Here is a 25,013-nt window from a genome sequence, read left to right on the forward strand (position 1 = left end):
GGCGTAAGGATGTTATGAACAATTAAAATTATCACTGTCTTTGCACCGCAATCGTGACGGAGTACGTCCCGAAAGAAACGGTTTTTCTCCCCATACGATATGCATACGAGAAGCTCATTGGCTTTTCTTTTCGTAACCTCTTCTTGGGACCGCGTGTATTAGCCGTTGGTGTGATGTCTCGTTAATTAAACACGCGTCTGGGTGCAAGGAAGCTCTCCCCATGCTATCGTACCTGGGCTAAACCAGAAGAATGAATGGGATTTATATAAATAAATATGACAGCTTTGCCATCTTCAGTGTCGTTCTGGTTTGTTTCCATCCTGCGTTCCCTGCCTGCGATCACTGCCTGCGTCTCCTCAATCCCTCAGCATGGCTTCGAAGTTCGTGCGCCGCGTTGGCGCAATTGTTCTTGCTTTGACCCTTGCAGTTGAGGGATCGATCTCCAGTGCTGGAGAAACCGTGGTTGTGAATGGGATCAGTTACTTTGCTGATCCAAACTCGGTTTCGATCATTGCTGCAACCCCGGAGATGTTGCGCTCGGCGTCGCCCAAGGATGGAGACTTGATCCCGTTGACGGTCATTGATGATTCATCCAACTCTTTTACCACCTCTGTTTTCAGATCAATTGTTGCCAATTATAGTGCTGCCGACGATGTCTTCAACCCTGGATTCCTACAAGGTAAGCTTTGCTTGCCAACCTGAACTTGGTAACTAATATCTTCCAAGCCATCTACCTCAAGCATGTTGGATCCGGCCCGGCAACTGTCAAATATCCTCTTGGGGCTGCCCTCACTGAATATGGGACCAAGCTATTCATGCCATCTCGTGACTATACTAAATCTGTCCAGAGCCAAGGACAGAGCATCACGGGCTGGAGAACGGAAATCCCTGCTGGGCCATACTTCCTGTCTGTGACCACTGGTGAGGTCTTCAAAGCCTACCGTCTTTACTCCGACGTCCAAGGGGCCTTTACTGAAGGACTGAGAGCAAACCCGAATGGAACTTATTCTGTCCTCAGCGCCGCCGTCCCGGGAGCACAGAGTCCAACAATTGGTGTTCCATCTCGACTCTACTACACCAAGACGGATTCTCAGCCGCTGGCCGGGGTCCGCGTTGGGGTGAAAGACATTTTCGACATTGCCGGCGTGAAAAGCAGTCTCGGAAACCGAGCGTACTACGATTTCTACCCGCCTCGGAACAGCACTGCCACCGCCGTCCAGCGATTGATTGACGCGGGAGCGGTGATCGTCGGGAAGATGAAGACTTCGCAGTTTGCAAACGGAGAGACGGCTACTGGTGACTGGGTCGATTACCACAGCCCTTTCAATGCTCGCGGCGACGGGTATCAGGATCCCTCATCCTCGTCCGCAGGACCTGGCGCGGGCATCGGCTCGTATGACTGGCTAGACCTCGGACTCGGATCGGATACCGGTGGCTCGATCCGCAACCCATCTCAAGTCAATGGTTGTTTCGGCAATCGACCGTCCCACGGTCTCGTGCCCCTGGATGGTGTGATGCCTCTTTCGCCCGCCCTCGACACCGCCGGTTTCCTGACTCGAGATCCCGTCCTCTGGCACACAGCCGCAAAGGTGCTCTACGAAACGAATATCACGAGTAACTTCACTGGCTTTCCTAAGAAAATCATCACCAGCGGCTTCCCCACGACAGCAACAACCGAGGCAGAGACGATCCTTCTAGGCTTCCTCTCGAAACTCGAGTCCTTCCTAAATGCCACGACTACCGCGCTAGACTACAACACTCTCTGGGCGAACACCACCCCAGTCGCGGCCGGCGGCGCCTCCATTAACGAATATCTCAACATCGTGTACCCCGTGCTCATCTCACAGCAGCAGTACAACCTCTTCACGCTCCCCTTCTACGCTGACTACGCCGCCGCGAACCAAGGCCGCCGGCCATTCATTGATCCCAGCCCGCTGATCCGCTGGACATGGGGACAGGTCAACGTTAGCAGTGACGCAACAGAGCAAGCGATTGCTAGCAAGAACGTGTTTATGGACTGGTGGGCCGAGCAAGTCGTGCGGCCCGACGCGGAGAGCTGCAGCGAGAGCCTGATGCTGTATCCGGGGACGCTTGCGACCCCGACGTACAGGAATGTGTATCGAAGGTGAGCCGGCCCCGCTCTGTCGCGAAACGCTTTCACCAAGACAGAAACTAACTCGCGAATAGTGCACCAGGAATCCCGTCCGGGTTCGGTATTTCGCGCGTGGCGAACTTTGCTGAGGTGCCGGATATGGTATTCCCTAGTATGTGTTCCCCCTTAATCATCCTCGTCTCCTTTCTCCCCTCCCATTCCACACTCTACCCCCCCCCCAACACAAAAAATAGAAATCGAAAATGCTAACGCACAAACCCCAGTCGGTCAAGCAGCCTACAACTCAACCATCACGCTCAAAGAAGAATACCTCCCCGTAGCCGTCGACATCGTGGCCGCGAAAGGGTGTGATGGGATGGTATTCGCGCTCGCCGAGCAGCTGCTGTCAGCAGGCATCATCGCGATTCCTAAGACGGGAAGTACGTTGTATTGAGTTGTAGATATCTATAGGTAGTTATGAATGAATTTATGGTGATGATGATAATGTTGAGAAAGAATGCGGGGTTGCTTGTATATTTGTATATTTGTATGCATGTATATATATGTGTATATGTAAAGGGCTTTGATGGATAATGTTTGTGTTATGTGTTGTGCGAGATGGGGTATGATGGGTGCATGATGGATGGGATCGGTTGAGAATAGGGGGTAAGTAGGTGGCAGAGGTACCAGACATCAGCTACTACTTGCCTTGAGTATACACGTAACCTCACTCATCATCCTCCACCCCCGAAAATAGGCAGTTACTAGCACAAAAGAGCTGAAGACATGACCGGGGCAGTAGAGGGAAGAAACAGCGGAGTATTGCTTTTCGAATACTGTTTGTGACATTAACAACCTCGGCATTGCTAAGATTCTTCATTATTCATCTACCTATTTACACATTGCTGGATGATATAAGAAATGTTTCCCCCCCTATCCCCATATCAGTGCATTTCCATCCCAACGAGTCATCATATGTACAATAATCCCAAGGCAGTGTGTGTGGCCTTTTATTAACTCCAGGTTTTTTTACCAAATTTTTTTCCACCTGTCCTGCTTTGTTCTGCAATCATGATTTCTCATGATGTTTGTTCTTCATATTAGGATCCGAGTCTTTTTAGACGGTCTTGCCACCGCAATCAGGGATCACTACCCCGGGCTTCAGGTTCCGGTTAACATCCAACAATCCCCACTTGTCCTCCCAATCTTTGCCTGGCGTATCGTAGATGATCTTCCACGGCTCGTCAAAGGCCTCGAACCAGAAATAGGTCGTGCCGTTTGCTAACGCCTGGCATACCCATTGATCCATAAAGGTGTTCATCTGCGGGATCCCGGCCACTGATCCATTTACGCACGTTGAGGCGCCACCGCAATCCATGCCACCTGCAGAAGGCCATCCCGTTTCAGCGATGATGTTCTTCGAGAGATCGGTTTGGAGGATCGTATCGTGGTTGGTCCAGAAATCGTAGGTCCAAGAGGCGGCGACATCGGCATTGACGCCGGCGAAGAAGGGGTGGATGTTGGCCATGAGGTAGTCAGCCTCACTTGCCAATTCCGCGGTCCAGTCATCACCGAGATCTGAGGTAGCAACAGGAAGATTGATTCCTTTGGCTGTAAAGTTTTGCCTAACGCCTGAAAGTATCGCGCCTAATTCTGCGGATGTCATATCTTGTCGGTAGAGAACTTCATTACCAACAATAACCCCAACGAAAGACGAATCACCGTATTTGTCTAAGATGTTGTACATTTGCTGCAGCTGGCGGTCATTTGTCGTAGAATTGTTGTCTAGCCATACCCCAAGCCACACCTTGATGGTACCGTTCAGTTTCAATTGGTCGATTGAATGGAGCAGCATTTCAGTTTGATTGCAATCAGTCCCATAAAGTCGAACGGTGTTCGTGAGCTGAGATAGAATAGCAAGATCGAGGGTGACGTTGTTCTGGGACGGTGGAACGGTGAGACAACCGGGATATTGGGTGTTCATAGGCGTGTAATCAATGCCAGGGAAAACTTTGTGCAGATTCTTGTTGTTCATGAGCGCCCGAACCTCGGGAGAATCGGCGTTGAAGTCTCCACTGGATGATGTGCTGCCCCCGTTGGATTGTCCAGATCCTGATCCCGACGACGACGATGATGATGATGATGATGAGCTCTTTGATGAGGATGAATGCCTAGACCCAACTACTCCTCCGACAACACCCCCGACAATGGCGCCTATGATCACGAAGGCCGCCACACCGGCCACAATCCATGCCATCTTCCTGTTCCTGCGAAATTCGTTACTCAACCACGCGCTCTTCTCTTGTACAGGCGCAATATCATGCTCGCTTGGCCCCTCATATGCCGTATTCTGAACGGGATCGTATGATTGATTCCCGTTCGCACCCCGTCCTACTATACCACCCAAAGACCCAATTATTCCTCCAGCAGCGGCAGCTCGGGCAGCAGCCGGTGGTGCGTTGTTAGCGCTCTGGGCCATACTTAATCTCGACCCTCTATTGCTATTCACATATTCCAATCCATCATCTCCATCGTCCTCGATGCTATTTGGGTCAAGTCCAGCGGCCAATCCGGGCTCGAGGCTTCGTGAGTATCGATTGTAAGGGTTGTCGGAAGGATTCTCGACGTATGCCTCATCGTTGATGCTGGGATGTGACAGTGGCTGTGACAGCGTCAATTGGGAGTGTGAGGCAGCCATGCCGGGTGAAGATGCAGCGGCACCTAGAGGCTGCAAGGAAGTTTGAGAGGTTACTGCTTGGGGTCTTGCGTATGGCGGGTCGGGTTGTCCTAGTGGTTGGCCACCAAGGGGTGACTCTGGATATGAAGATACACGCATCAGTTCTGGATCATAGCCTGGTGTGTTCCTCATAGCCTCCAGCCCGCTCTCTCTCGGTTGTGTATCTGCGACGCCCATTGCAATACCGGCAATGCCCCCCGCAGCTCGCTCTCCAAAATTATCAGCCCCCGGGGTAATGTTGGAGTATACGGACTCTCTATAGTTCAGCGGTTGACCCCAAATCCGTCTGTCACGGTCTCCAGAAGTGGAGACAGGGTCTGCTGGTTCCCCGTAATTCTGCAGTGGCTGTGAGGCTTGTTCGTCTCTGCTATATCTTCGTGCAGCTCGCAATCGTTCGAAGTGACTGTCGGGATGTGCAGTTGGACTCAACGGGCTGCCAGGAGAAGAGGGATAGGGTTCTCGGTAGGATGGTGACGGTACTTGAGTAGATATCCGGTGTGGCTGGGGGAGAGGAGGGGTTGGTGGACGGTGGTAGAACCCTTCGCCCTCGGTTTCTTCAAAGAAGCTTTGGCGAGACATTTTGACAAGACAAGCAAAGAGAGGATCGTCCGGGGACAGATCCGTAGATTTACTCGCAAATTCTCCTCCAGTCCACGTCCGCCTTCGTATTCGCTTTCACGAGCAGCCTGGTGCTTGGTAAGATCCGTGATGCGATTCGTATCGCCCTCCGCCCTTCCCGCAGAGAATACGAGGGGTGCTGGTATACGGGTCCGCACGAGAATGTCTGTATTTCCGTAAGTCAACGTTCAAGACACTATCGAGACTATGGAGTGGAAAAGGCTTCCAGACCATCCGAAGAAAACACAATTGCCCCATAACGGGTCCAACTGACAACACGCGCGACTCCATTATTGGTGCAAGAGCGTCGGTGGCTGGCGATGCTGTTACAGGCGTGGTTGGCCGATGAACGCGGAGCCTCGGAGCGTGGAAAAATCGATTGAAATTCGATTTAAATAGAAACGCGGGCGGGGGGAACGTCGCGCTATTATGTTTGTTAGCCGGGGTCACCCTTTGGCCCTCGGTCGAATAATAAGCCTTTCTTCAGTAATATACGGGATAGAGGACGTCTGCAGAAGAATTGGGGATATATATACCTAGGTACTTGCGGCCGCTCTGGAAACAAATATTTTCCGAATTTCCCCAGACTTAAGGGGTATGGCGAAGGCTACAACCGCTTTGGCGGCGCAGTTGGTAGCAACGAAGATCATGACATAATATGATTTGCCCCTCCTTCACCCCGCAGGCATCATCAACTGCATCTATCACTCATCAAAAGGATCAGTAATCATTGGCAAAGTTCTGACTCTTCTCAACCTTGACCTCGGAAGGCGAAGTGGTGTTAATATTCTATATCTATCAACCTCAAAATCAAAATCAAAAGCATAAACAAAATCAAAATTCAAATCACAATACCTCGTTGATATTCGGGTGAGACAGCACCAGGAACAACAATGGCCAAGGGATTCAGGGAACTGCTTGGCGTCGCGCCATCCGCAGCCTCCACCAAAGACAGTGTCTTGATTATCATCGACGCCCAGAACGAGTATGTTATGCACAAGCACGATGATGATGATGATGAACAACCCCTCAAGTAAACTGACATTGGAAAGATATGCCACCGGTCACTTGAAGACAGAGAATGTAGACTCTACCCGCAAAGCCATCCACACTCTCCTCGAGAAATACCGCGCAGCCGGCGCTCCTATCGTCCACGTCCTGCACGATACACCCGCCGGTGCACCAGTCTTCACGCCCGGAACTGACCTCGCCAAGGAGTTCTCCGAGCTCACACCCAAAGATGGCGAAAAGGTTATCCATAAGCTACAGCCTGGCTCCTTTACAGGAACGGGCTTGGATGCCTACTTAAAGACAACGAGCAAGCTTAAGCTGGTATTGACCGGATACATGGCCCATGTATGTGTCAGTACCACTGCTAGGCAGGCTGCTGAGAGGGGCTATGATGTGGTTATCGCCGAGGATGCTGTTGGCGATAGGGATATTCCGGGGGCGAAGGCAGCGGATGTGGTCAAAATGTCTCTCGCAGAGTTGGCAGATGCTTTTGGGAGTGTTGTCAAGGCCAGCACCATAAACTAAATAGTCCCTGAACTGGTGTATAGTAGGGCTAAACGATTCTTTGCATTGTCGTTCAAGCTTCGTCACAGCGACTTTTTGAACAACTGTAAATGCCCCCAAGGCCCCCGGTTCCCTCGAACTGTGGATGTTATTCAAACTCGAGGAGAATGGCGCAACTCTGATATTCAGGCGAGGGTTTCGACATGAACCGCTTTATCAAGGCTTGGCAGCCTCCGATACCTTCCTCCAATATATCTTGGTATCCGAGAAATCATGTCGAACCTGCGGAAAGTCGATCTCGTCACAATCCTGGACCATCTCTTCCAAACTTTTCGCAACTATATCCGTCGTCTCTGACCTACTACTGTATTAGCATTTAGACGCCCGAGAGCCATGCCTTCACGTACAGATTAAATTTCCCAAAATTAGCAACATCCGTTCCGATGAGAATTGCAGGCCTTGGTGCATCGCTGACAGTCTTGTACACATCCGCGTAGCAATGTATAGCATACACTAAGCTACTCTCCGTTATCTTGCCAAACGCTTCTGGGTCTTCCACCACGGTGTATCCGAGAGAAGTAAGGAATTCCCGATCGAGATCTGTGAATTGAGGATCTTGAAAAATACACCCAGGGTTGCCTCCTAACATTCCCGTTAGTTCATGAATATCATATGGACAAGATAGGTATGCATACCTAATGTGGCGACGGCCGTACGCAAAGCTGCCAGTTGCGTATAGCTAGCCCTCCTGCCCTCTCTCCTGGCATTCTGCAGACTCCCCAGCCCAAGGACTACCACATTGTCCGCCTTCCTGCGCCCCTCCACCTCCACCAACTTGTCCTTCAAAGCTTCACAAGCTTCCATTGTCTCCCACTGCTTCGTGTAGTATTCGAAATCCTTGCGCGTCTCCTCCAGAGTCTGGTTGATGTAGCTGACCCCATTCTTCTCAAAATCACCGGCGTGCAACCGTCCCTCCTTTTTCGTCAGAGCCGAGCGACGCGGGGTATCAACGACATGTGTCCATCCGTCTCCATCCTCTATCTGCTGTCTCTTCGTATGGACGATTCTTGGTTTAGAATTTGCATTCTGGGGATTCTTCTTGCGATTTGTGTGCGGCATCGTGGTGGGGGAGGAAGTTCTCCTCTTGTGGGTTATGAGATGACTTCAGAAAATGGCACCCAGGGAATTGAACAAATCGAGTGGTCCTGTAGCGCAAGTCCCTTGGGAGAAATCAGATAAAATCGATCGATACCGTCTTGCTATTTTGTCTTGGTCGTAGGAATGCCCCGCAGTCAATCGAGTTTTTAAAATTTCCGGATTTCAGGGTATGGGTTTTAGTTGGCAGAACGGACAGCCACCGCCTCCGCTTTGGGACGGGGTGATTACTGGTGTCTCTCGGGCCGCCCCGTCTCCCTCGAAGCGCTCTGATTGAGTTGAAAGCCATAAACCAAGAGACAACTCTGGTATCATGAATCCATGATCGATACAGCCCGTGTCTCAGAGACTGATTCTGACTGATGGGCAGCACTGCGATGCGTCGTGGATGGTATTGATAATTTGAGGGTCGCATAACAACCACCGAATGGAGATCAATCAGGCGAGCCTCCCCGCACCTTGTCGATAACATGAAGATATACGGTGCAATCATCGAGTACCGTACAGTATAGTACAGTACCTCTCTCCTTCACTGCATCGCCTTCTTGTCATCGACTCACTCCGTCCATGGCTCTCTCTCTCGATGGCTGGGTAGCAGCTCTCGCATCTGCATGGCGATGCGAGGGCAGAGTCCCGAGCGGCTACAACGCTGGCTGGAGTCGCTCTCTCCTTGCGTCGCACCCCGGACGGCGCATGCGGGAGCTCTCCTCCGCACGCCCAATTGGCTGCGCCGTGATGCTTGTCTGCAAATCACGGCTCTGCTCAGATCACCTCTAACTGCTTGCAGCTTGGGACACCCTTCGGCGGCCAGAGGCAATTCAGTATCACGCATTGCCGCAACGTGAGTGGTTCATCGCCATCTCGCAACCGCCCAGATGCATCGCCATCCCACAAATGAGAGCTTCGGCTTCGGCCTGGAGCAGGACAATTGGCGGTTGGATGAACGGCAACAGCAGAGTACCGTCACCGGCAGGTGGACAATCCATAGGACAAAAAGGTCCCGACAGCCAGGAGACCAAGATGGCGACCTGCTCTCTGTATTCAACGCATTCCAGTATTTCTCCAGAAAAGTCCCTCTCCCTTTCATATACGACTCGAGCCGGTGTGGTCTGGTACTTTTCACACGAGTCTCTCAAGTGAGCACTACCGACTCTATTTGAGTGTCCCAGCACCATGGTTTCCAGGTTCTCGTTTCTTATCGCCGCGATATGGATGCTGGTGGGAGGAAACGCACATACCGTCATCACGTACCCAGGATGGAGAGGAGATAACCTGATCACGAACGAGACCTTCCCCTATGGCATGCAATGGATGTATCCTTGTAAGCATATCTCCCTTTCATTACTCGAACCGGGCCTTCAGAGGGCGGACTGAGCCAGAGTGGGAAGAAGGAAGAGGCTCGGGGCCGGAAGAGTTGAGGAGGCAGCTCTGTCTTCTCTGAAGCTATCACAGTTCTACGGCACTCTGTCTACTTTCTCCCTGAATTTTGACCTCTCGGCAATCTCAAGTCTTCAACAATCGCTAACTCGACCCTCCCAGGCGGCGGCATGCCCACAACCACCAACCGAACCAAATGGCCCATAACTGGAGGAGCTATCGCTGTACAGCCCGGCTGGTTCCAAGGGCATGCCACAGCCTTTTTCTACATGAACCTCGGGTTTGGGACCAACGGGCCCGACGGCGGACCACCAAACATGTCGAACCCTATGGTGCCAGTATTCCAAATTGTCGGGCCCTCGAGGAACCCATACCCCGGAACGTTCTGTTTGCCGCAAGTGCCGCTGCCGGCGAACACGACGGTGAATGTTGGGGATAATGCCACCATACAAGTGGTAGAAACGGCTGTCCATGGCGCTGCGCTGTTTTCCGTAAGTACACTTCCCCCCGCCCGCTCCCCTCGGTCCATTAAAAGAAAAGGGAGATAGAATAAACTAACATATTCCCCTTCAGTGCGTCGACATCACCTTCGCGCTCCCCGAAGACGTAGCCGAGGTCAACTCCTCGAACTGCTTCAACAGTTCCACCATCTCCTTCAACAGTGTCTTCTCCGTGGCCCAGACCGCGACCTCATCCGCCACTCGCACACTGGCTTCCGTATCAACACTATCGCTCTCAGCGCTCCTCATGTGGGCTCTGCTATAGATAGTCAGTCATTGTTAAGATGGCGAGAGTGATTTAGTTACCTATGAAGGAGGAGATGAGATAAGATACCACTTTTGCTGCTGGGTGCGCGGGCGTATATAGGCGTTCTGGAGTGCAGCGGAAAGCGGGAATAGCGGGTATATATACACTTTACAACAATACTTCATTATAATTCCTGATTGTCTGTCTACCTTAGGTAGGTAGCATTCATTCAAAACTGTCCCATTGCCCGACACGGGAACGAGGAAGGGGACAAGGTACGAATAATAGATGTCTGGGACGAGATACGAATGATACGAGACTATTTCGTAGTTTCACATGGCATTCTTTTAATCACGTTCAAAACCAGAAATCGATTCAGATTCTATGATCTCTTATCTGGGGTGCACTCTTTTCTTCTCTTACGCTTGCTAAGGCCGTACTTTTTTGTTTTGAAAGAGCCCACAAAAGGAGGCTCTATGGAGAAAAAAGAAAAATGCAAATGCTGTTTCCGCAGCTTATCGCTCATTCATCGTCAGTCCGTCATGAAACGACCCCCGTTCTCCTATTTCAGCAGCGTCCGGATTTCCGCCGCGACGTTGCGGATCCGGGGATCGGTCGCCTTGCCTACAGCTGTAGAGATGCTCTTCTCGATGCCGTAGACATCCTTCGCTGCGCTTCTCACCTCGTCGCCAAGCGTGAGGAGAGTCCCGATGGCTACCAAGGCGCGGTAGACGACTTCGGAATCCGTCTGCGTGTTGAGGATCTTGCCCAGGGTGTCGACTAAGGCGAGCACGTGCTCGAAATTGGTGGTGTGGGTCTCGGCGACGAAATAGACGGCGTAGTTGATGTACACTGTAGCTGCGGCCACGAGGAGGTTGCGGTTCGTGCTGCTGCTGATCGTGGTGGATATGATTTCTTGTATCTTGTCGAATTCCGAGACTGCGAGAGCCCGTCCCTCCAGAGACTCGAACAGATTTGCAAAGGAACGGACTGCCATCATTACATGATTCTCTGCAGGCGGTTGAGCCTCCATAGCGCCAGCTGCTAAGACGTCGATAATGTTGCCTCCTCGATGGTTAAAAGATGCAGTCATAGGTGCAACGGCAAGCAGACGTAGAAGATCCAAGCCTGGGAGTCGATCCTTGTAAGGCCAGACAGTCGCCAGCTTGATAGCCAGCTCAAGCCCACCTGAGACCGACTGCGATGTCTTTGTAGCGCCTGCAGATTCCAAGTGCTTGCACAAGCTTTCCAGTATCGTGAGCTCCGTTGGGTTGAGTGACAGTTCCTTCTGGCCGTTGGCGATTAGTGCTTGATTTAGCTCTTGTATCTTCTTTTGGATAGGGGGTATCCTTGCAACCAGAATGGACAGATATTCTTTCTGTGGAAGGATCTTGGGTGGTGATACAGATGCTGCGGGCGAGGTTTCTCCAGGCCGGTATCTGCTGTCGCTTCCCCAGGGATCAGAAGGTCCTTGTGATTGTTGGGATTCACCAATAGTAGCTCCTTGGGTGTTAGTCGTGATGAAATTTGCAACCTGGTCGAGGTAGCTGATAGGAAGCTTATTGTCCTCGATAAACTTTGTTGCAGCCTCGTATGGATTTTGTGAGAGGTTGTAAGCCAGCTTCAGGGGGGGTTTTCCATCTTCGATATCCACGTCAAATACGTAGTCGTATTCCTTCCCCATGTGGGGTACCTATGCCAATGTTACAATCACATATGGTGTTGATTGAATGGATGCCTTACCTTTCTTCCGCTGCTTCCAACGGCATCAACGACCGTCCCAACGTTGACCCATTGACCTGCTCCTGATTGGGGATTAGCCTACAATCGTTTATCATTAACCAAGATACTTACCAGCAGACCAAGTATGTGCCGTGACAGACCCATCTTGCTCCCGAATCATCTGTACCTGGCCCTCTTTTGTGCCTCGCTTCTGAACCAGGAACTCTGGTCCCGGTAACTTTTCCTTGTTCACCTCACCAACCTGCTGTTGGGGAATCGAGGATGCCTTCACCGATTCCTCGAATTGGCTTATAGTCTCCGCATCTGCCACTCGTTCCGGGCTCCTCGTAAATATGCGGACAATTCTATCGCTTGCCCCGGAAACGATATCACCTGTCTCCGGACACACAGCTACTCCCCAAACAGAAATAGCGGGGTGTGTAATTGTTTGTATGCAATCGTTCCCCCTCCATACTCGTAATGTTCGATCCTCGCCGGAGCTCACGAGCTCGCCAGAAGGTGTAGCCGCCAGAGAATATATGAAGGAGTCATGGCCACGAAGCTCTCCCACCTGTGTCCCAGTAGCTGTCCATAACCGAATAATCCCACTATTGCATGCTGATGCAAAATCAGCGGCACTTGGATGGCCTTTCGGTATCCTGCACAGAGCGCGGACGGGCGCATCGCTGCCTTGAAATTTCCGAATCAGCTTTCCAGATGTATGGAATACCCGGATCAGTTGGTCTGCACATGCTGTAACAACTGTTTCCGAATCCAAGGCAAGAACAGCCCATACGCTGCCTTCATGACCCTTGAGAACTGTTTGGCTCTCCCATTTCCCAACTGGCCAGATTCTTGCCTCACCATCCCATGCACCACTAACAATGAATCTCCCGGCGGGGTCAACATCCAAAGCGCAAACATTCCGACTATGGCCAAGAAGGAGGGCCTCTGCATTGTCTCCTGGTGCCTTCGACGGCTCTCGCACTTCAATCACGGTATCTTGTCCACCTGATATAACGAGGCCTTCAGAAAACTGTTGACTCGGAGAGAGGTATGTAACAGTATTGACAAATCCAGTAGCATTTGAGGCGATCTTGGCGTCGTAGACAGGTGGGTTGTCAGAGAGGAGGCTCCATAACCGCACTGTACCGTCTCGGGAAGAGGAGATGACAGCTTTCGAGGTGGGGAAGCATACTGCACGAACCTATATTACCAGTAAGTCAGTACAAATATGCTCATAGAAGGTGGATAGTTCATGCGCCAGGTGGGGGAGGGCAGAAAGGACCAAGGTTAGGATGAGCTCACATCGTCCTCATGACCGGAGAGCGAGGCGGAGAGTTTGTAGTCTGTCATCTTGGATAGATTATATCGCGGCGGACTGGTGATCAAGGAGATGAACAGAACATGAAGGAATCCAGGCTGGTGTGGCGGGATTGAAGAGTTCGAAGAATGAAGTGCTCTCCTTGCTACTATAAGCTTCCACAGTAATGCTGTACGTACTGTCCGTACCTACCTATGTAATCACCACCGATGCGGCTGCTTTATCAGATCGTGCCTTATCGCGGAGAAAGGATCCACCGCTCCGGTTCGTTTCATCCACACTGAAGGCTGAATCGGGTTTAGGCCCGTATCCTTTTCGGGGCTACCAGATGCGAATGTGATGAATTCCACGGGCAGAGACTCACCATCTTGCATTCACCACAGAGCTTCACGGCTGCTTGTGGATACGGATAGGAAAACAGCTCTAGTAACGACTTTACGACCGTCTGACGAATCTTCTTACCGACTTCCCCTCCTTCGTACGTACATATCTCTGGAGTTTTTGAAATACCTTTCTCTGGACGACGGCATCCAACGGGACGCGAACCTTTGTGTCTACCTACCCGCCTCTCCTTCGGTCCCAAGAATCTTCGACATTCCCTCGCTGAGTCGCACAGAAGTCATTCCTTTAGAAGACAATATCTACCAAGTCTCGACTTACTTTCCTCATCTACCTCTCGCGCCACTTATCAGTCATGGCGGGGCCTGAAATCTCGAAACAATATGTTCCCTTGACGTGCCACGGACATTCCCGACCGGTCACGCACCTTAGTTTCTCTGGATTTGTTGCGGAGGAAGAGTACTATCTGATCTCAGCATGCAAAGGTACATTTAACCATGGTTTGCGACGAAATCCCACTAATGCGGCAATCAGATAACAATCCCATGCTCCGCGATGGTGTAACCGGCGACTGGTATGCTCTGAACAAGGGCGACTGTGGATAATGCTTATATGTGCAGGATTGGAACTTTCTTTAAACACAAGGGTGCCGTCTACCAAGCGAGACTTTCGCCGGATGCTGCTACAGCAGCGACTGCTTCTGCAGACTTCACCGCGTATGCCCCTCTGCCTCTCGTCTATCACTAGTACTAATTATCTTCAGGAGGGTATGGGATACCCATAGCGGCGAGGAGATCTGTGCTATCCAACACCATCATATCGTCCGAGCGATTGCCTTCCCTCCTAAGTCGAGTAACCTTCTTGCGACTGGAGGAATGGAAAAGAAACTCCGAATCTTCGACCTTGACAAGATAGCACCAATCTCTAACCCTTCCCCGAACGGCGCAGTCCCTTCGACGAACGGTACTTCCGATGGCAATGTTATACTTGCAGAGACGGGGTTTGAAATTGGGCCTGGTGTCCACAAGGGAACGATTAAGGCTATTGTCTGGACTCAAGATCCGAATATCCTCGTTACAGCCGCAGATGACAAGGTCATTCGATGGTGGAACCTGGATGCACGAACGGTCGTGAAGGAACAAGTTGTTCAGGGAGAGATTGGCTCCTGCGAATTCACCAACGTGAAGCCCGAGCCGAACGACATTGGTGGCGGACTACCAGTCTTGACGATTGCTGCTGGAAATACAGTGTACTTCTTTGGCGGACCCAGTGCTAGCACACTGCTGAAGTCAGTGGTACTACCTTATGACGTTGCGAGTGTTGCTTTGCACCCTTCACAGCGGAAATTCATCACCGGTGGAATGAAAGATACGTGGGCGAAGGTATATGACTACGATACTGAGCAGGATATTGGTATGTCACCGATCTTTGTTGGACGGGGTCTCTTGCTAACGGTACTAGATGTCCACAAGGGCCACCATGGCCCGATCTGGAGCATCAGCTTCTCCCCTGACGGAAAGCTCTATGCAACTGGGAGCGAAGACGGAACAATCAAAATGTGGAAGAACTGCCAGGGTCCATTCGGACTGTGGCGCGCGGATAGGGAATAATTCTATGGAAAATACCATTCAACTGGAGTTATGGAGTCGGGGGGTGGATGAAAATCTGCGATATCAGGGTCATGCTGATCTCACGCAAGATTTTCGTTACAAGTGTGGTGAATCAATTAGAGAGCTAGATTCATTTCACAAAAATGCAAGACCGTCTTCTGCTTCGGCCATTGCTGTACAAAGTTTCCGGGGGTGTTTCTCACAACGAATTATTGGATCTTTATGATATTCCATTTGAATCCGAACCACCCCGTGATAGAGCGTAGCTTATAAATTATAATAGACACCGCAGTCTGATTCTCTACCGGAGGAGCAAGGAATAATGGGTGAGTATTGGTGTAGAAACCGGGGGAGGCTTCGGACCCACGCATGCGGTTAAAAAAGAAGGTGGGAGAAGGAGAAGGGGGGGGTGGTGATTGCGGGGTGAAAATCGAAAATAACTGCACAGTCGAATATCATATTAAGAAAACATCGTTCTAGGAACTGTTGCTCTTTCCAGCTTACCGCGCACGGTATGGCCCCTCAATAAGATTCCTGCCCCATGCTCGAATGTCGATGATGAGAATAACTCTGTGGCACTTGTGATCAGGTCCTCTACCTCTGTCAATTTGCTTGCATCCAGGGTTCTCCTCCGAATTGCCGCGCTACAGCCTCCCCTCTTTTCCCTCATAAGACTGCGGAGAACCCTACCGCCAAACAGAATAGGATAAGGTAGCTTGCAGGTGCAGCTCTGGGGAAGAGAACGATGTGTTCGCCTGGGTCTCCCTGGTGCTTTTCCTGCCACGGCAATTTAGCCTGTTCTTTCTTCCCCCCGCCGTGCTCTCGTGGCTTCTGTTCTGATGTTTCTTTGGTTACCTTATCATCCGCATCCTATATCGAAAGACGATTCTCGCAAGGCTGTGAACTACAGAGTGGGCTTGATCTCAGACTTGGAGTACAGGGGCACGACATATTCGAGATTCAAGACGATTCCTTCCATTTACTCCACGCACAAGTGATAGGTGTTGGTTACGAACGATATAGGATTTCCAATAGGATCGATTAATGCGGGTTATCGCCATCGGTATCGCCGTCTGCTATACGCTCTGTGCTTGGCTTCGCAGGATGCTAGGAAGGCCCGGTGGCTAACCCCGCCTCAAGCGCGTCCAGAATGTTACGAGGTATTCGTGTCACATATAGTACAGAGGGATGTATGCTTTAAGATCTCCGCATAATTCGACGGCTGGGCAGGGGCGATGTGTTTGCAGGCAATTGGGGTTTAGTCGACCAGACAACCCAATGGTAGCGGCATTTATACATGTGATATTGCTTTTGTGAGTTTCAAGGAACCTACCTGACTCTGGTTTTCGCATCTGCGAACTGATACTCGATGCCGTCCGTGTACTGCCGTCAAGCAATGTGGGTAGGTTTAACGAGGGGGAATCCTCATCCTACCGCTTCCTCTAAGGTTAGAACTTAGTGGAGAGCCAAAGGATCGTGTCGGTTCAACTTGTGTTCTCGAGTAAGGAACGCAGGGATGTGAATTTCGAATGATGAAGATTGAATGGCAGGAGACTCCACATCTCGTTCACATGCCGCCTGGAAGTTCTTCGAAAAGTTTGACATCAATATGTCCACGCCATGCTTCCAGACTGGGGGGTTCCCTTCCCTTGACGATTTGCCGACCGTACACCGTGTACATGGCGGACATTAGGGAATAAGCCCGCCCTGGCGTGACCCGATTCCCGAAGCTGGCTGACTGATCGAAGAGCTTACGGCCCCAGCAATTGACATCCGCCGTCGCCATGGTAATAATAATAGAAGAAGAAATCCGAATGACATAGGAATGTGGAGGTGAAGCGCGTTATAAACATCGTCATCCTGGTGCTGATCAGCGCCATGCTTTATCTGGTGTATCAATAGCAGTTATCAGCGGCCCCACAGAGTGGGACAACAACGGGGCTCGCGAGCCATTTCTTGGATCGAGATATATTTTGGTCTTGATCTATGCGGAGTAACGATACTCCATTATTGAGGACCCAGATAATAACAATTCTATCATCGTGCGAACCGCTACACGAACCGCTACAGGATGAGGATACGATCGTTGCAGGATTTGAGCTATTGAGCGGAGTTCAAAACGGAGGCCATTGAAGTCTTGGGGCCCGAGAGCCGAAAGCATCGCCTTCCAACTTCCAAGGCTGCGAGGTTTGAAGTTGGAATTCATGCCGCTCAACTTCGTTCCTTTAGCCCTCCCGATCCACAAGTTCACAACTGACAAGAAGAGTCCGTGACTCCGTGTACAGTGTACAGCACACAGACTTTCTTCTGAGTCAGCGGCCACGATCGTGGGCTGGTACAGTAGCTCCTCGCTCAAGAATGACATCTCTGCATACAGTATCTTCTACCGCAGTCACGCAGCAACTCCATACGAGGCGGTTGTGGTTGGTTAACCAAGCGGGTTGATCTCACACGTACAACATAGTACGCTCAAAGCCCCCGAACCTTGGCAGGCCGCTCCCTGCTCGAAACTCGAAAAAGTGCGGAGAAGCTCAGAAGGATGGGAGATGAGCCTAAACACAGAACGATACGTATACATCTCAGACGGCTGCACGATATGTTATATGGCCAGTTGCGCAGAAATTCTACAAAGCAATACTGTACTGTAGTAAGGTCATGCCATTTCGTACGCAAGAAGCCTGAAGTCCTTGCGAGGTCGTGGTAGAGTACAACGTACGGGAACCGTCCAAGGGGATCGACGATGTGACGGAGCATGAAGTTGGAAACCCCCTGAACCCCTGCTTTGATTCCCAGCGCTCCTGGCCCGGAACAGCCACTAACCATGCGGCCCTGGCCAATCTACTTCCCCCGGATATGCGACCGTCTCAGCAGCTGCAGTGTGGTGGCTAGTGGTGGTACGCCGGCGCAACACGAAGCCCCACACTGACAACCTTCCAAGGCGCTGTGCAAGACAATCTGTAACCTGGATAGGGAGGGAGATAGCATCAGGCAGGTAAACAGGCGTGCAAGATCGTTGTGATAGGTTGCTGGAATCCCCGTTGCCCTGGAGTAATCAGTGATTACTGCTGTAAGGACTGGGGACTAGAACTTATATGGTGCATTCCAGCCTTTCAGGGAATTATCAGGAATATCCAGATCATCACTTGCGTGACATTTTCCCTATTTGCTGTTAGTCTGCAGTCCCTCCCCCTCGCCCTTGCTCATCGTTCACCCTATCTGCGTAGGTGCAGGTTTGTAGCATGTGCGGCCAGCAGAAGCGGAGTAGTCGTAGTACGATCTCGTTCAACCTCCTTACATATATATAGTCGCATTGTCCACCCGCCTCCTCCTCGTTGAAGTTCCCCCTGAAGTTTCTCGTGGAGTCAAGTGTTATTTGAGCGGTTCCCTCCGAGAGTCGATTGTCGTTCGCTTTCAATTGACCTCCTTTCTCGTCCTGCATTGTTCATTCGCTATCAACATGCAGACCACATTCGCTCTCGCTGCTCTAGCAGCCCTGGCCTATGCCGCCCCTCAAGCAGTGACCTCGAATATCACGCCGACCGCTCCTGCTCCCTCTGGGTGTGCTACTAGCTACGCAGGCACCTTCCAGATCACCGCTGTCAACAGCACTGTGATGAAGCGAGATCTGTCCAAGGTAGGCCAAGTATCAAAGACTCTATTGACTGGAAACTGACATCAATCAAGCGTGCCTGCGGAGACCCAGGAAGTCTTGTTATCACTCTTGGAAATGGCCAATTGCACGATGCACAAGGACGTACTGGCTACATTGCTTCCAACTACCAGTTCCAATTCGATGGCCCCCCTCAAGCAGGTGCCATCTATACGGGAGGCTATTCAGTCTGCAGCAATGGATCTCTCGCTCTTGGAGGCTCAGCCATCTTCTACGAATGCTTGAGCGGTAGCTTCTACAACTTGTATGACAGACATTGGGCAGATCAATGCGAACCAATCCTCATCGATATCCTACCTTGCGGTTCTGCTGCTGCCGACCCAGTGGGTCAGTCGTCAGATGGTCAGCCAACCGGTACGGGTATCGCCACTGTCTCTCAGATCTCAGACGGTCAGCCCCAAGCTCCCTCAGCCATGCCAGTGACCGAGATCACGGACGGTCAGCCACAGGCACCCACAGCAACTGCTCCACCTATCACTGAGATTTCAGATGGTCAGCCACAAGCTCCCACGGCTACTGCTTCAGCGATCTCCGAGATCTCAGACGGCCAGCCTCAAGCTCCCACGGCTACTGCTCCAGCGATCTCTGAGATCTCAGACGGCCAGCCTCAAGCTCCTACAGCTACCGCCCCAGCAATCTCTGAGATCTCAGATGGACAACCACAAGCTCCTACAGCTACCGCTCCAGCAATTTCTGAGATTTCAGATGGTCAACCACAAGCACCTACAGCGACAGCAACTGCTCCAGCCATTTCCGAAATCTCTGATGGTCAACCTCAAGCACCTACAGCAACTGTGACTGCAACGCCCATCTCCCAGATCTCAGATGGTCAGCCACAAGCCCCAACGGCAGCCATCCACGCTGGCAATGCCACAATGTCCGCAGCCACCGCCAGCAGTGCCAGTTCCCCAACAGCCGTCGCCGCCAATGCCGGAAACGTCATTGTAGGTGGTTCATCATTCGGAGCCATTATCGCGGCATTCGTCGCTGCTGCTCTCTTGTAAAATTGAGAGCCTCCGTCTGATGGAGCAGGTTTTGCGTGAGTCGGGTTCAATTCTGGTAATAATGGCCCGCAGGAGCAATTTGTATTTTGCATTGGAGTGCGGCGAGAATGGAATAACACTTTTGAGCATGAATAATTTTGGAACTTATGAAGGATGGACTTAATTTTGGGTTGGATTGGAATGGATTCACGTATAGGAGCCCCGACCTCCTGGATATCCTAATGATCGGAGCATAAAATGTTGATAAAAATCTATCTTCTGTACATACTACTTACTGAAAAGATACCAATATCATCAATTCTATTCTACAATTCCGCGGTTTGAATGCGAAGATCCAAAACCCCTCCATCAACTGCCTCCCCATCTATCTGTTTATTGATCGAATAAAGGAAGAGACCGAAAATCCTCCCGGGAACCGACCGGGCAACTCAAATTCCCTCTCTCCCCACGAGTCACGAACGCGCCCTCGGAGAATTGAATTTTACCTGCCAGGGGGATCAGCACTGCCAATCTACATACAGTCTGTGCCTGCATCTCGCGAGTCGAACTATGCATCCCAGGAGGAGGACCATGCGAGCTCGGCCTATGTTTCGAATTGGGAGGGAGGCTGGTAAATTTGTAATTTGCTTTTTTTGTTCTTTTGTGTGTATGGTACGTCGTATGAGAGGAGGAGGTGGAATGTTACATTCGGTCAGATAAGGTAAGGTACTAGGTATACCCCGTATTGCTGGGGTAGATAGATAGATAGATAGATAGATAGGCTGCTTGGCGGTGCCGATAGGCGGTTTGTGGCGCTTGTGTCATGATGCCCTTTCCCCTTTTTTTTTAATATTTATATTTAAGAGGACTACTGATTGTATAGGGAGGAATATGGAAATAGGGGAGTATATCTAGATCTTAAGAGTAAGGTACATCGATATCAAAGGGTGGATTTATTTATTTTGGGTACCTGGTTATGTTAAGCTTCAAGATTATGCATGAAAGGTCCTTCCTGGGCGCTTTTTGGCGGTAGGTATGTTTCTTTTACTTCGTTCGTCAGATATGAGGTAGATTTAATACTATATCGTAGAAGGAAGTTCGAGTTTTACCTTTCATGCTTGCTTTGTAGAGGTGGTTGATATTAAATCCTACCTAAATTTGTTACTTTTCCCTCAATAGTCAATACTGTATATACAGCATGGGTAGTCCCGAACTATGGTGATTTCAAGTGTAGGGTTCTATTTCATGCTATGTACAGTATAGGATGTGTCTTTGCATTCAGTAGGTTTCGAGTACATATAGCAGTTCTACAGATTGTTATCTCTCTGGGGTAACATCTGTAGTTTGGGGAGGAGCTTATGCTATGTCGAATCGGGCCCAGTCATTTACAGATGAACTGTGTAACTGAGGAAATATCCCTAGCAGAAAGAATCGCTTGGAGGCTCTGCCATAACAAAACTTATCTGCAATAAATTAAAAGGGTTCTCACCTACCTTAGGGCAGCGAGCTGAGATGTTAGTCAAAATCTGGGATAGAACTTTTCTTGTATTTTCTACAGCTATTAAAAGTTATGGAAAAAGATCTATTTTCATGAACTTGAATTATCCCTTACACCCTACATTGGCTCCTCGCCCATTTAGTTGTATGGGTATGGGTTAGGCAGCTCAGCGGGCGTGTCATCTCTGTAGCTGTCGGTAATCAGATGTTCGAAAGTTGAGGAGTAGGAAACTCTGGGGGTCAGGGTGTCCAAGCCCCACAGCTCTTGCAAGAAAGCAAGGATGGAGGTGTGGGAGTACTCGCCACCGTTGTTTGATCCCTTGTGTTCGACGACTCCCTTGCCAACCCAGGGGGAGATAAGGAGGGTTGGGACACGGACACCCAGACGCTTGAAGTCGAAGGTGATGTTCTTTCCGTCGTGGGCCACCTCGGTGTAGGTGAGATCGTCACCGGCGGGCACGTTGACCGGGGGAGGAACGTGGTCACCGAAACCTCCGTGCTCGTCGAAAGTCAGGATGAAGAGGGTCTCATTCCATTGAGGGGAGTTGCGGACGGCTTCGTAGATGCCCTTGATGAAGTTCTCTCCAAGAGTGATGGGAGAAGGAGGGTGGAAAGACTGGTACTCGCAGCATTCCGGGTTGATGTAGGTGAACTTTGGGAGGGTGCCAGCCTTGGCATCGGCATAAAACTGGTCTAGGGGAGCAATGTTGGTCTTGTAGGCACCAGAATTGTAGGTCCACTCGTAGAAGGCGGCATCGGGGTTGAATCCAAGTCCTGGGCCAGTGGTGGAGTTCTGGTAGTTCATCCACGTGATGTTGGCTTCAGACAGCTGCTGGAAGATGCTTCGTTGCGGGAGACCGTAGACATTGAAGGCATTGTCGTTCTTTCCGTGACCATGAGAAGTTCCAGAAGTGAGGTATGCACGGTTGGGGTTAGTAGGACCTGGGACAGAGGCAAACCAGCGGTCGAAGAGGACGAAGTTTTCAGCCATGGCACCAAAGACACGGATTTGATCCGGGGTGTAGTAGTTGACGACCTCCGCAGCACGCGTCTTGTTGAAGGTATTGTATGTAACGGATTGCTCGGTGACGAAGCCGCGCATGTTCTGGCGCTCAGATCCAGCATCGACTAAGGCTTCATCGGGATGCCATGTGCTGAAGACTCGGGGTATGTTAGCAAACGCATTGAGAGGATCGGAGCTCGAGACGAACGTTGCATGTTGACACCGCTGATGCTGTGGTTTGGGTCATCGGCTGCAACATCATTGGCGCGGGGCCCGGCGCAGACATCGTCATGTTGGGACGGGTCTGAAGCGTTCCTGGTTGGCTGTTAATCTCACGCAGTTGGAATTCAGGTGAAGCAAGCTGACATAGAATTGCAGTAGTTGTGGTGCAATAACCCATTGATGGTGGGGTTGTATGAGAGACCGCCTGCGAAGGTATCGAAGGACCTGTTCTCCTCGACGAGGACCACGACATTCTTGATTTTGCTCTTCCAGTCGCTACCGGAGGCGCCGTGAATTTGGATTGGAGGCACTGCTAGCACAAGGCTAGAGAGAGCGACGACAGTTGCGATCTGAGTAGCAATCATCTTGACCGGATCGAAGCCTTTGCACAGCTGGTGGTGGCTGGAGACAGGTTTCACTTGAGGCCATCACCAGCCCCCATTATATATATGTATATTTGATGCCATCACCCAGCTACCCCACTACATGATTGTCTTTTGAAGAGCGACGGGCGGCCCGGAGCACGTGTACAGCGTGATAGGCCAAGATCTTCATCCCACGTACAGTAATCCATGATGTGCGAGAATCCAAGGTTCAAGCAGCGGGATCGAGGGACGGGTTATCTCGACGGCGCTCTGGACTTCCTAGGCCATTCGGAGGGTCCATCTTGCTTCACCTTCCCCATGCTTGAAAGGGTGCATGGTGTGCGGAGCTCGCACATGCACTCACCATCGGCCGTTCACTGGTGGCTGCGGGCGGTGGAGCAGGGGGGGTCATGGTAGATGGGAGGTGTTTAAGATGGGGAATCTGAGAGTTACCGCCAAGTAACGGTAGGGAATCAAGGGAATTCGCAGTCTGGCGGAGATGCGCAGAACGTTGGTGGAAGAGTCGATAGTCGATCGGATGGAGACTGTCGTCGATCTGAATGCCCTCGATGGCGGCGGCTGAAGTTCGGCATCTCGGTCCGCTCTTCTCCGCTTCTCTCCACCAGCCACTGATGCCCACCAGCCCGCGCACGTGTTTCGCTGCTCGGCTATCTAGGGGGGCATCCTCGTTCTTCTTGCTGCCGACTGCCCCATACACGATGCAATTGACAGCTCCATCAGCGTGGGACTACTTGACCACCGCTTCCAAGGTGAAGCTTGAAGGCCTTCGCCTTGTCCCTGTTTCGACCAAAGAGCCAATTGTCGTCTTCCTATTTCTAACGCTTTCCCAACATCTCTCGGGGAAATCACACCTCCGGGCAGTCCTCCTTCTCTGTCAGCATCAGGGAACAGTCATGCAATTGTTGACCGGCCGATTTCTCTTTCTGAAGTTTCATATTGGGAAATTGTGGGCAATATGTGCAGTACTACAGATATCTTCCTTGATCCGCAAGTTTGAATCGCCCAAGCCAGTTCCGGGCCTTTGTCCGAGAGAACTCATGACCGACAGTCAGCACAGTCAGCAGCTGTCTACTGTCAACTCAAGTAGTACTCTGCAAGAAACACGAGATGCGTTTTCAAAGGCAATGGCAAATACGAACTGGCATGGCGCTCCATGCGAGAACGTACAGGACTACTGTTCTCACAAGAACCTATCCTCGCACAATTTGCTGCTAAAACCGCAAGAACCATTTATAGGTAGATATTCTTTTGCTCCATATTGCAATTCCAAGCAGATCTGGTGTCTCCTATGCTGTATCCTTGTTCCCATCAGACTCGGGTTTCCAGCTGTTCGGTAAACACTTTGACAACCCTAGAGAGTTGTGGTGCACTGACATGAAGTGCTCTGATGACAGGACTACTTCTTCGTCTATTCGGTACTTTTTCCCATACTTATTGTTAGTGAGGTGGGGTGAAAGTGGGGTGTACTGAAAATATAGCATAGCTCCCATACCCTGTCGCTGTCAAGCCAAGCTACTTACTGTCTTTCACATAGCCATGTTCGACGGGGACTTGGCTCGCCGCTGATGATGCAGGTGTCAGCCAAGATATCTAATCTCCTCAGCGGTGTCTGAGAACATCGTCCAATCCAGTGACTCCCACGTTTTACCTCGTTCTTCTTTTGGTTTAGTCAGGTCAAAGGTCATTCGAGCGCATAAACCCCGGCTGAAGTCTACTCCCTGGGTGGGTCTGATATGAGGCTTCTAGAAACTGTTCATCTTGGGTTATTGTCGTCTACGATTTGGTGCACTCGAACAGCTTGTCCAGTGATGAGCAAGATGTTACTTTTCCATATTACCACCAATTTCACTTTCTGATAGTAAAGGGTTTAGTAATTGGCGTCTATGTCCCACCTACGACAATGAAGCCAACGGATGTACTGCAGTTCAAGTATCTTGGCAAGAATTATGGCATGCTGAGAAGTCTCGCGAGCCACAAATATGGATAAGCAATCTTCTCCCAACACGGCCGACCTTT

The 25,013-nt window shown here is 50.9% G+C and overlaps 9 protein-coding genes across 9 annotated transcripts; 5 read left to right on the forward strand and 4 right to left on the reverse strand.

The window, feature by feature from the left end:
- The first annotated feature begins 313 nt into the window (after positions 1 to 313).
- On the forward strand, positions 314 to 2,910 carry M430DRAFT_113872 (hypothetical protein). Its single transcript, XM_024861533.1, has 4 exons — positions 314 to 679; positions 727 to 2,125; positions 2,188 to 2,264; positions 2,377 to 2,910. The coding sequence occupies exons 1-4, from the start codon at positions 370 to 372 to the stop codon at positions 2,544 to 2,546; spliced, it is 1,956 nt and encodes a 651-aa protein (XP_024725813.1). The 5' UTR covers positions 314 to 369; the 3' UTR covers positions 2,547 to 2,910.
- A 24-nt stretch (positions 2,911 to 2,934) lies between these two features.
- M430DRAFT_32723 (glycoside hydrolase family 17 protein) lies at positions 2,935 to 5,651 on the reverse strand. The gene has a single exon (XM_024866221.1). The coding sequence runs from the start codon at positions 5,406 to 5,408 to the stop codon at positions 3,210 to 3,212; it is 2,199 nt and encodes a 732-aa protein (XP_024725814.1). The 5' UTR covers positions 5,409 to 5,651; the 3' UTR covers positions 2,935 to 3,209.
- A 479-nt stretch (positions 5,652 to 6,130) lies between these two features.
- M430DRAFT_32724 (hypothetical protein) lies at positions 6,131 to 7,403 on the forward strand. The gene is made up of 3 exons (XM_024866222.1): positions 6,131 to 6,432; positions 6,500 to 7,320; positions 7,370 to 7,403. Exons 1-2 carry the CDS (start codon positions 6,341 to 6,343, stop codon positions 6,981 to 6,983), a joined length of 576 nt encoding a protein of 191 aa, XP_024725815.1. The 5' UTR covers positions 6,131 to 6,340; the 3' UTR covers positions 6,984 to 7,320; positions 7,370 to 7,403.
- M430DRAFT_15512 (hypothetical protein) lies at positions 7,179 to 8,081 on the reverse strand (the record flags this gene model as incomplete). The annotated part of the gene is made up of 3 exons (XM_024863267.1): positions 7,179 to 7,320; positions 7,370 to 7,604; positions 7,658 to 8,081. 3 exons carry the CDS (start codon positions 8,079 to 8,081, stop codon positions 7,179 to 7,181), a joined length of 801 nt encoding a protein of 266 aa, XP_024725816.1.
- A 1,014-nt stretch (positions 8,082 to 9,095) lies between these two features.
- On the forward strand, positions 9,096 to 10,671 carry M430DRAFT_113882 (hypothetical protein). Its single transcript, XM_024861534.1, has 3 exons — positions 9,096 to 9,438; positions 9,657 to 9,985; positions 10,068 to 10,671. Exons 1-3 carry the CDS (start codon positions 9,291 to 9,293, stop codon positions 10,257 to 10,259), a joined length of 669 nt encoding a protein of 222 aa, XP_024725817.1. The 5' UTR covers positions 9,096 to 9,290; the 3' UTR covers positions 10,260 to 10,671.
- A 74-nt stretch (positions 10,672 to 10,745) lies between these two features.
- On the reverse strand, positions 10,746 to 13,386 carry M430DRAFT_38951 (hypothetical protein). The gene is made up of 4 exons (XM_024867286.1): positions 13,272 to 13,386; positions 12,096 to 13,170; positions 11,985 to 12,046; positions 10,746 to 11,934 (listed from the first exon to the last, which is right to left on the reverse strand). The coding sequence occupies exons 1-4, from the start codon at positions 13,317 to 13,319 to the stop codon at positions 10,804 to 10,806; spliced, it is 2,316 nt and encodes a 771-aa protein (XP_024725818.1). The 5' UTR covers positions 13,320 to 13,386; the 3' UTR covers positions 10,746 to 10,803.
- Positions 13,387 to 13,679: 293 nt separating this feature from the next.
- On the forward strand, positions 13,680 to 15,271 carry M430DRAFT_32727 (hypothetical protein). Its single transcript, XM_024866223.1, has 5 exons — positions 13,680 to 14,111; positions 14,161 to 14,200; positions 14,247 to 14,342; positions 14,390 to 15,039; positions 15,088 to 15,271. The coding sequence occupies exons 1-5, from the start codon at positions 13,982 to 13,984 to the stop codon at positions 15,234 to 15,236; spliced, it is 1,065 nt and encodes a 354-aa protein (XP_024725819.1). The 5' UTR covers positions 13,680 to 13,981; the 3' UTR covers positions 15,237 to 15,271.
- Positions 15,272 to 18,356: 3,085 nt separating this feature from the next.
- M430DRAFT_165380 (hypothetical protein) lies at positions 18,357 to 20,352 on the forward strand. Its single transcript, XM_024863477.1, has 3 exons — positions 18,357 to 18,870; positions 18,921 to 19,809; positions 20,030 to 20,352. The coding sequence occupies exons 1-3, from the start codon at positions 18,694 to 18,696 to the stop codon at positions 20,071 to 20,073; spliced, it is 1,110 nt and encodes a 369-aa protein (XP_024725820.1). The 5' UTR covers positions 18,357 to 18,693; the 3' UTR covers positions 20,074 to 20,352.
- Positions 20,353 to 21,525: 1,173 nt separating this feature from the next.
- M430DRAFT_15517 (hypothetical protein) lies at positions 21,526 to 22,976 on the reverse strand (the record flags this gene model as incomplete). Its single annotated transcript, XM_024863268.1, has 3 exons — positions 21,526 to 22,547; positions 22,598 to 22,704; positions 22,756 to 22,976. The coding sequence occupies 3 exons, from the start codon at positions 22,974 to 22,976 to the stop codon at positions 21,526 to 21,528; spliced, it is 1,350 nt and encodes a 449-aa protein (XP_024725821.1).
- Between the last annotated feature and the right edge of the window lie 2,037 nt (positions 22,977 to 25,013).

This window comes from Amorphotheca resinae (assembly GCF_003019875.1).
Source record: "Amorphotheca resinae ATCC 22711 unplaced genomic scaffold M430scaffold_1, whole genome shotgun sequence".
Taxonomy (NCBI): Eukaryota; Fungi; Ascomycota; class Leotiomycetes; order Helotiales; family Amorphothecaceae; genus Amorphotheca; species Amorphotheca resinae.

Coding starts and splice junctions, on each gene's coding strand:
- M430DRAFT_113872 (XM_024861533.1), top strand. CDS start 370: ATGGCTTCGAAGTTCGTGCGCCGCGTTGGCGCAATTGTTCTTGCTTTG. Junction 2,126..2,187: donor TACAGGAATGTGTATCGAAG/GTGAGCCGGCCC, acceptor ACTCGCGAATAG/TGCACCAGGAATCCCGTCCG. Junction 2,265..2,376: donor GCCGGATATGGTATTCCCTA/GTATGTGTTCCC, acceptor CACAAACCCCAG/TCGGTCAAGCAGCCTACAAC.
- M430DRAFT_32723 (XM_024866221.1), bottom strand. CDS start 5,408: ATGTCTCGCCAAAGCTTCTTTGAAGAAACCGAGGGCGAAGGGTTCTAC.
- M430DRAFT_32724 (XM_024866222.1), top strand. CDS start 6,341: ATGGCCAAGGGATTCAGGGAACTGCTTGGCGTCGCGCCATCCGCAGCC. Junction 6,433..6,499: donor ATCATCGACGCCCAGAACGA/GTATGTTATGCA, acceptor GACATTGGAAAG/ATATGCCACCGGTCACTTGA.
- M430DRAFT_113882 (XM_024861534.1), top strand. CDS start 9,291: ATGGTTTCCAGGTTCTCGTTTCTTATCGCCGCGATATGGATGCTGGTG. Junction 9,439..9,656: donor CATGCAATGGATGTATCCTT/GTAAGCATATCT, acceptor CGACCCTCCCAG/GCGGCGGCATGCCCACAACC. Junction 9,986..10,067: donor ATGGCGCTGCGCTGTTTTCC/GTAAGTACACTT, acceptor ATTCCCCTTCAG/TGCGTCGACATCACCTTCGC.
- M430DRAFT_38951 (XM_024867286.1), bottom strand. CDS start 13,319: ATGACAGACTACAAACTCTCCGCCTCGCTCTCCGGTCATGAGGACGAT. Junction 12,047..12,095: donor GGCACATACTTGGTCTGCTG/GTAAGTATCTTG, acceptor ATCCCCAATCAG/GAGCAGGTCAATGGGTCAAC. Junction 11,935..11,984: donor TTGGAAGCAGCGGAAGAAAG/GTAAGGCATCCA, acceptor ACATTGGCATAG/GTACCCCACATGGGGAAGGA.
- M430DRAFT_32727 (XM_024866223.1), top strand. CDS start 13,982: ATGGCGGGGCCTGAAATCTCGAAACAATATGTTCCCTTGACGTGCCAC. Junction 14,343..14,389: donor GCTTCTGCAGACTTCACCGC/GTATGCCCCTCT, acceptor AATTATCTTCAG/GAGGGTATGGGATACCCATA. Junction 15,040..15,087: donor CGATACTGAGCAGGATATTG/GTATGTCACCGA, acceptor TAACGGTACTAG/ATGTCCACAAGGGCCACCAT.
- M430DRAFT_165380 (XM_024863477.1), top strand. CDS start 18,694: ATGCAGACCACATTCGCTCTCGCTGCTCTAGCAGCCCTGGCCTATGCC. Junction 18,871..18,920: donor TGAAGCGAGATCTGTCCAAG/GTAGGCCAAGTA, acceptor ACATCAATCAAG/CGTGCCTGCGGAGACCCAGG. Junction 19,810..20,029: donor AGCCACCGCCAGCAGTGCCA/GTTCCCCAACAG, acceptor ATGGAATAACAC/TTTTGAGCATGAATAATTTT.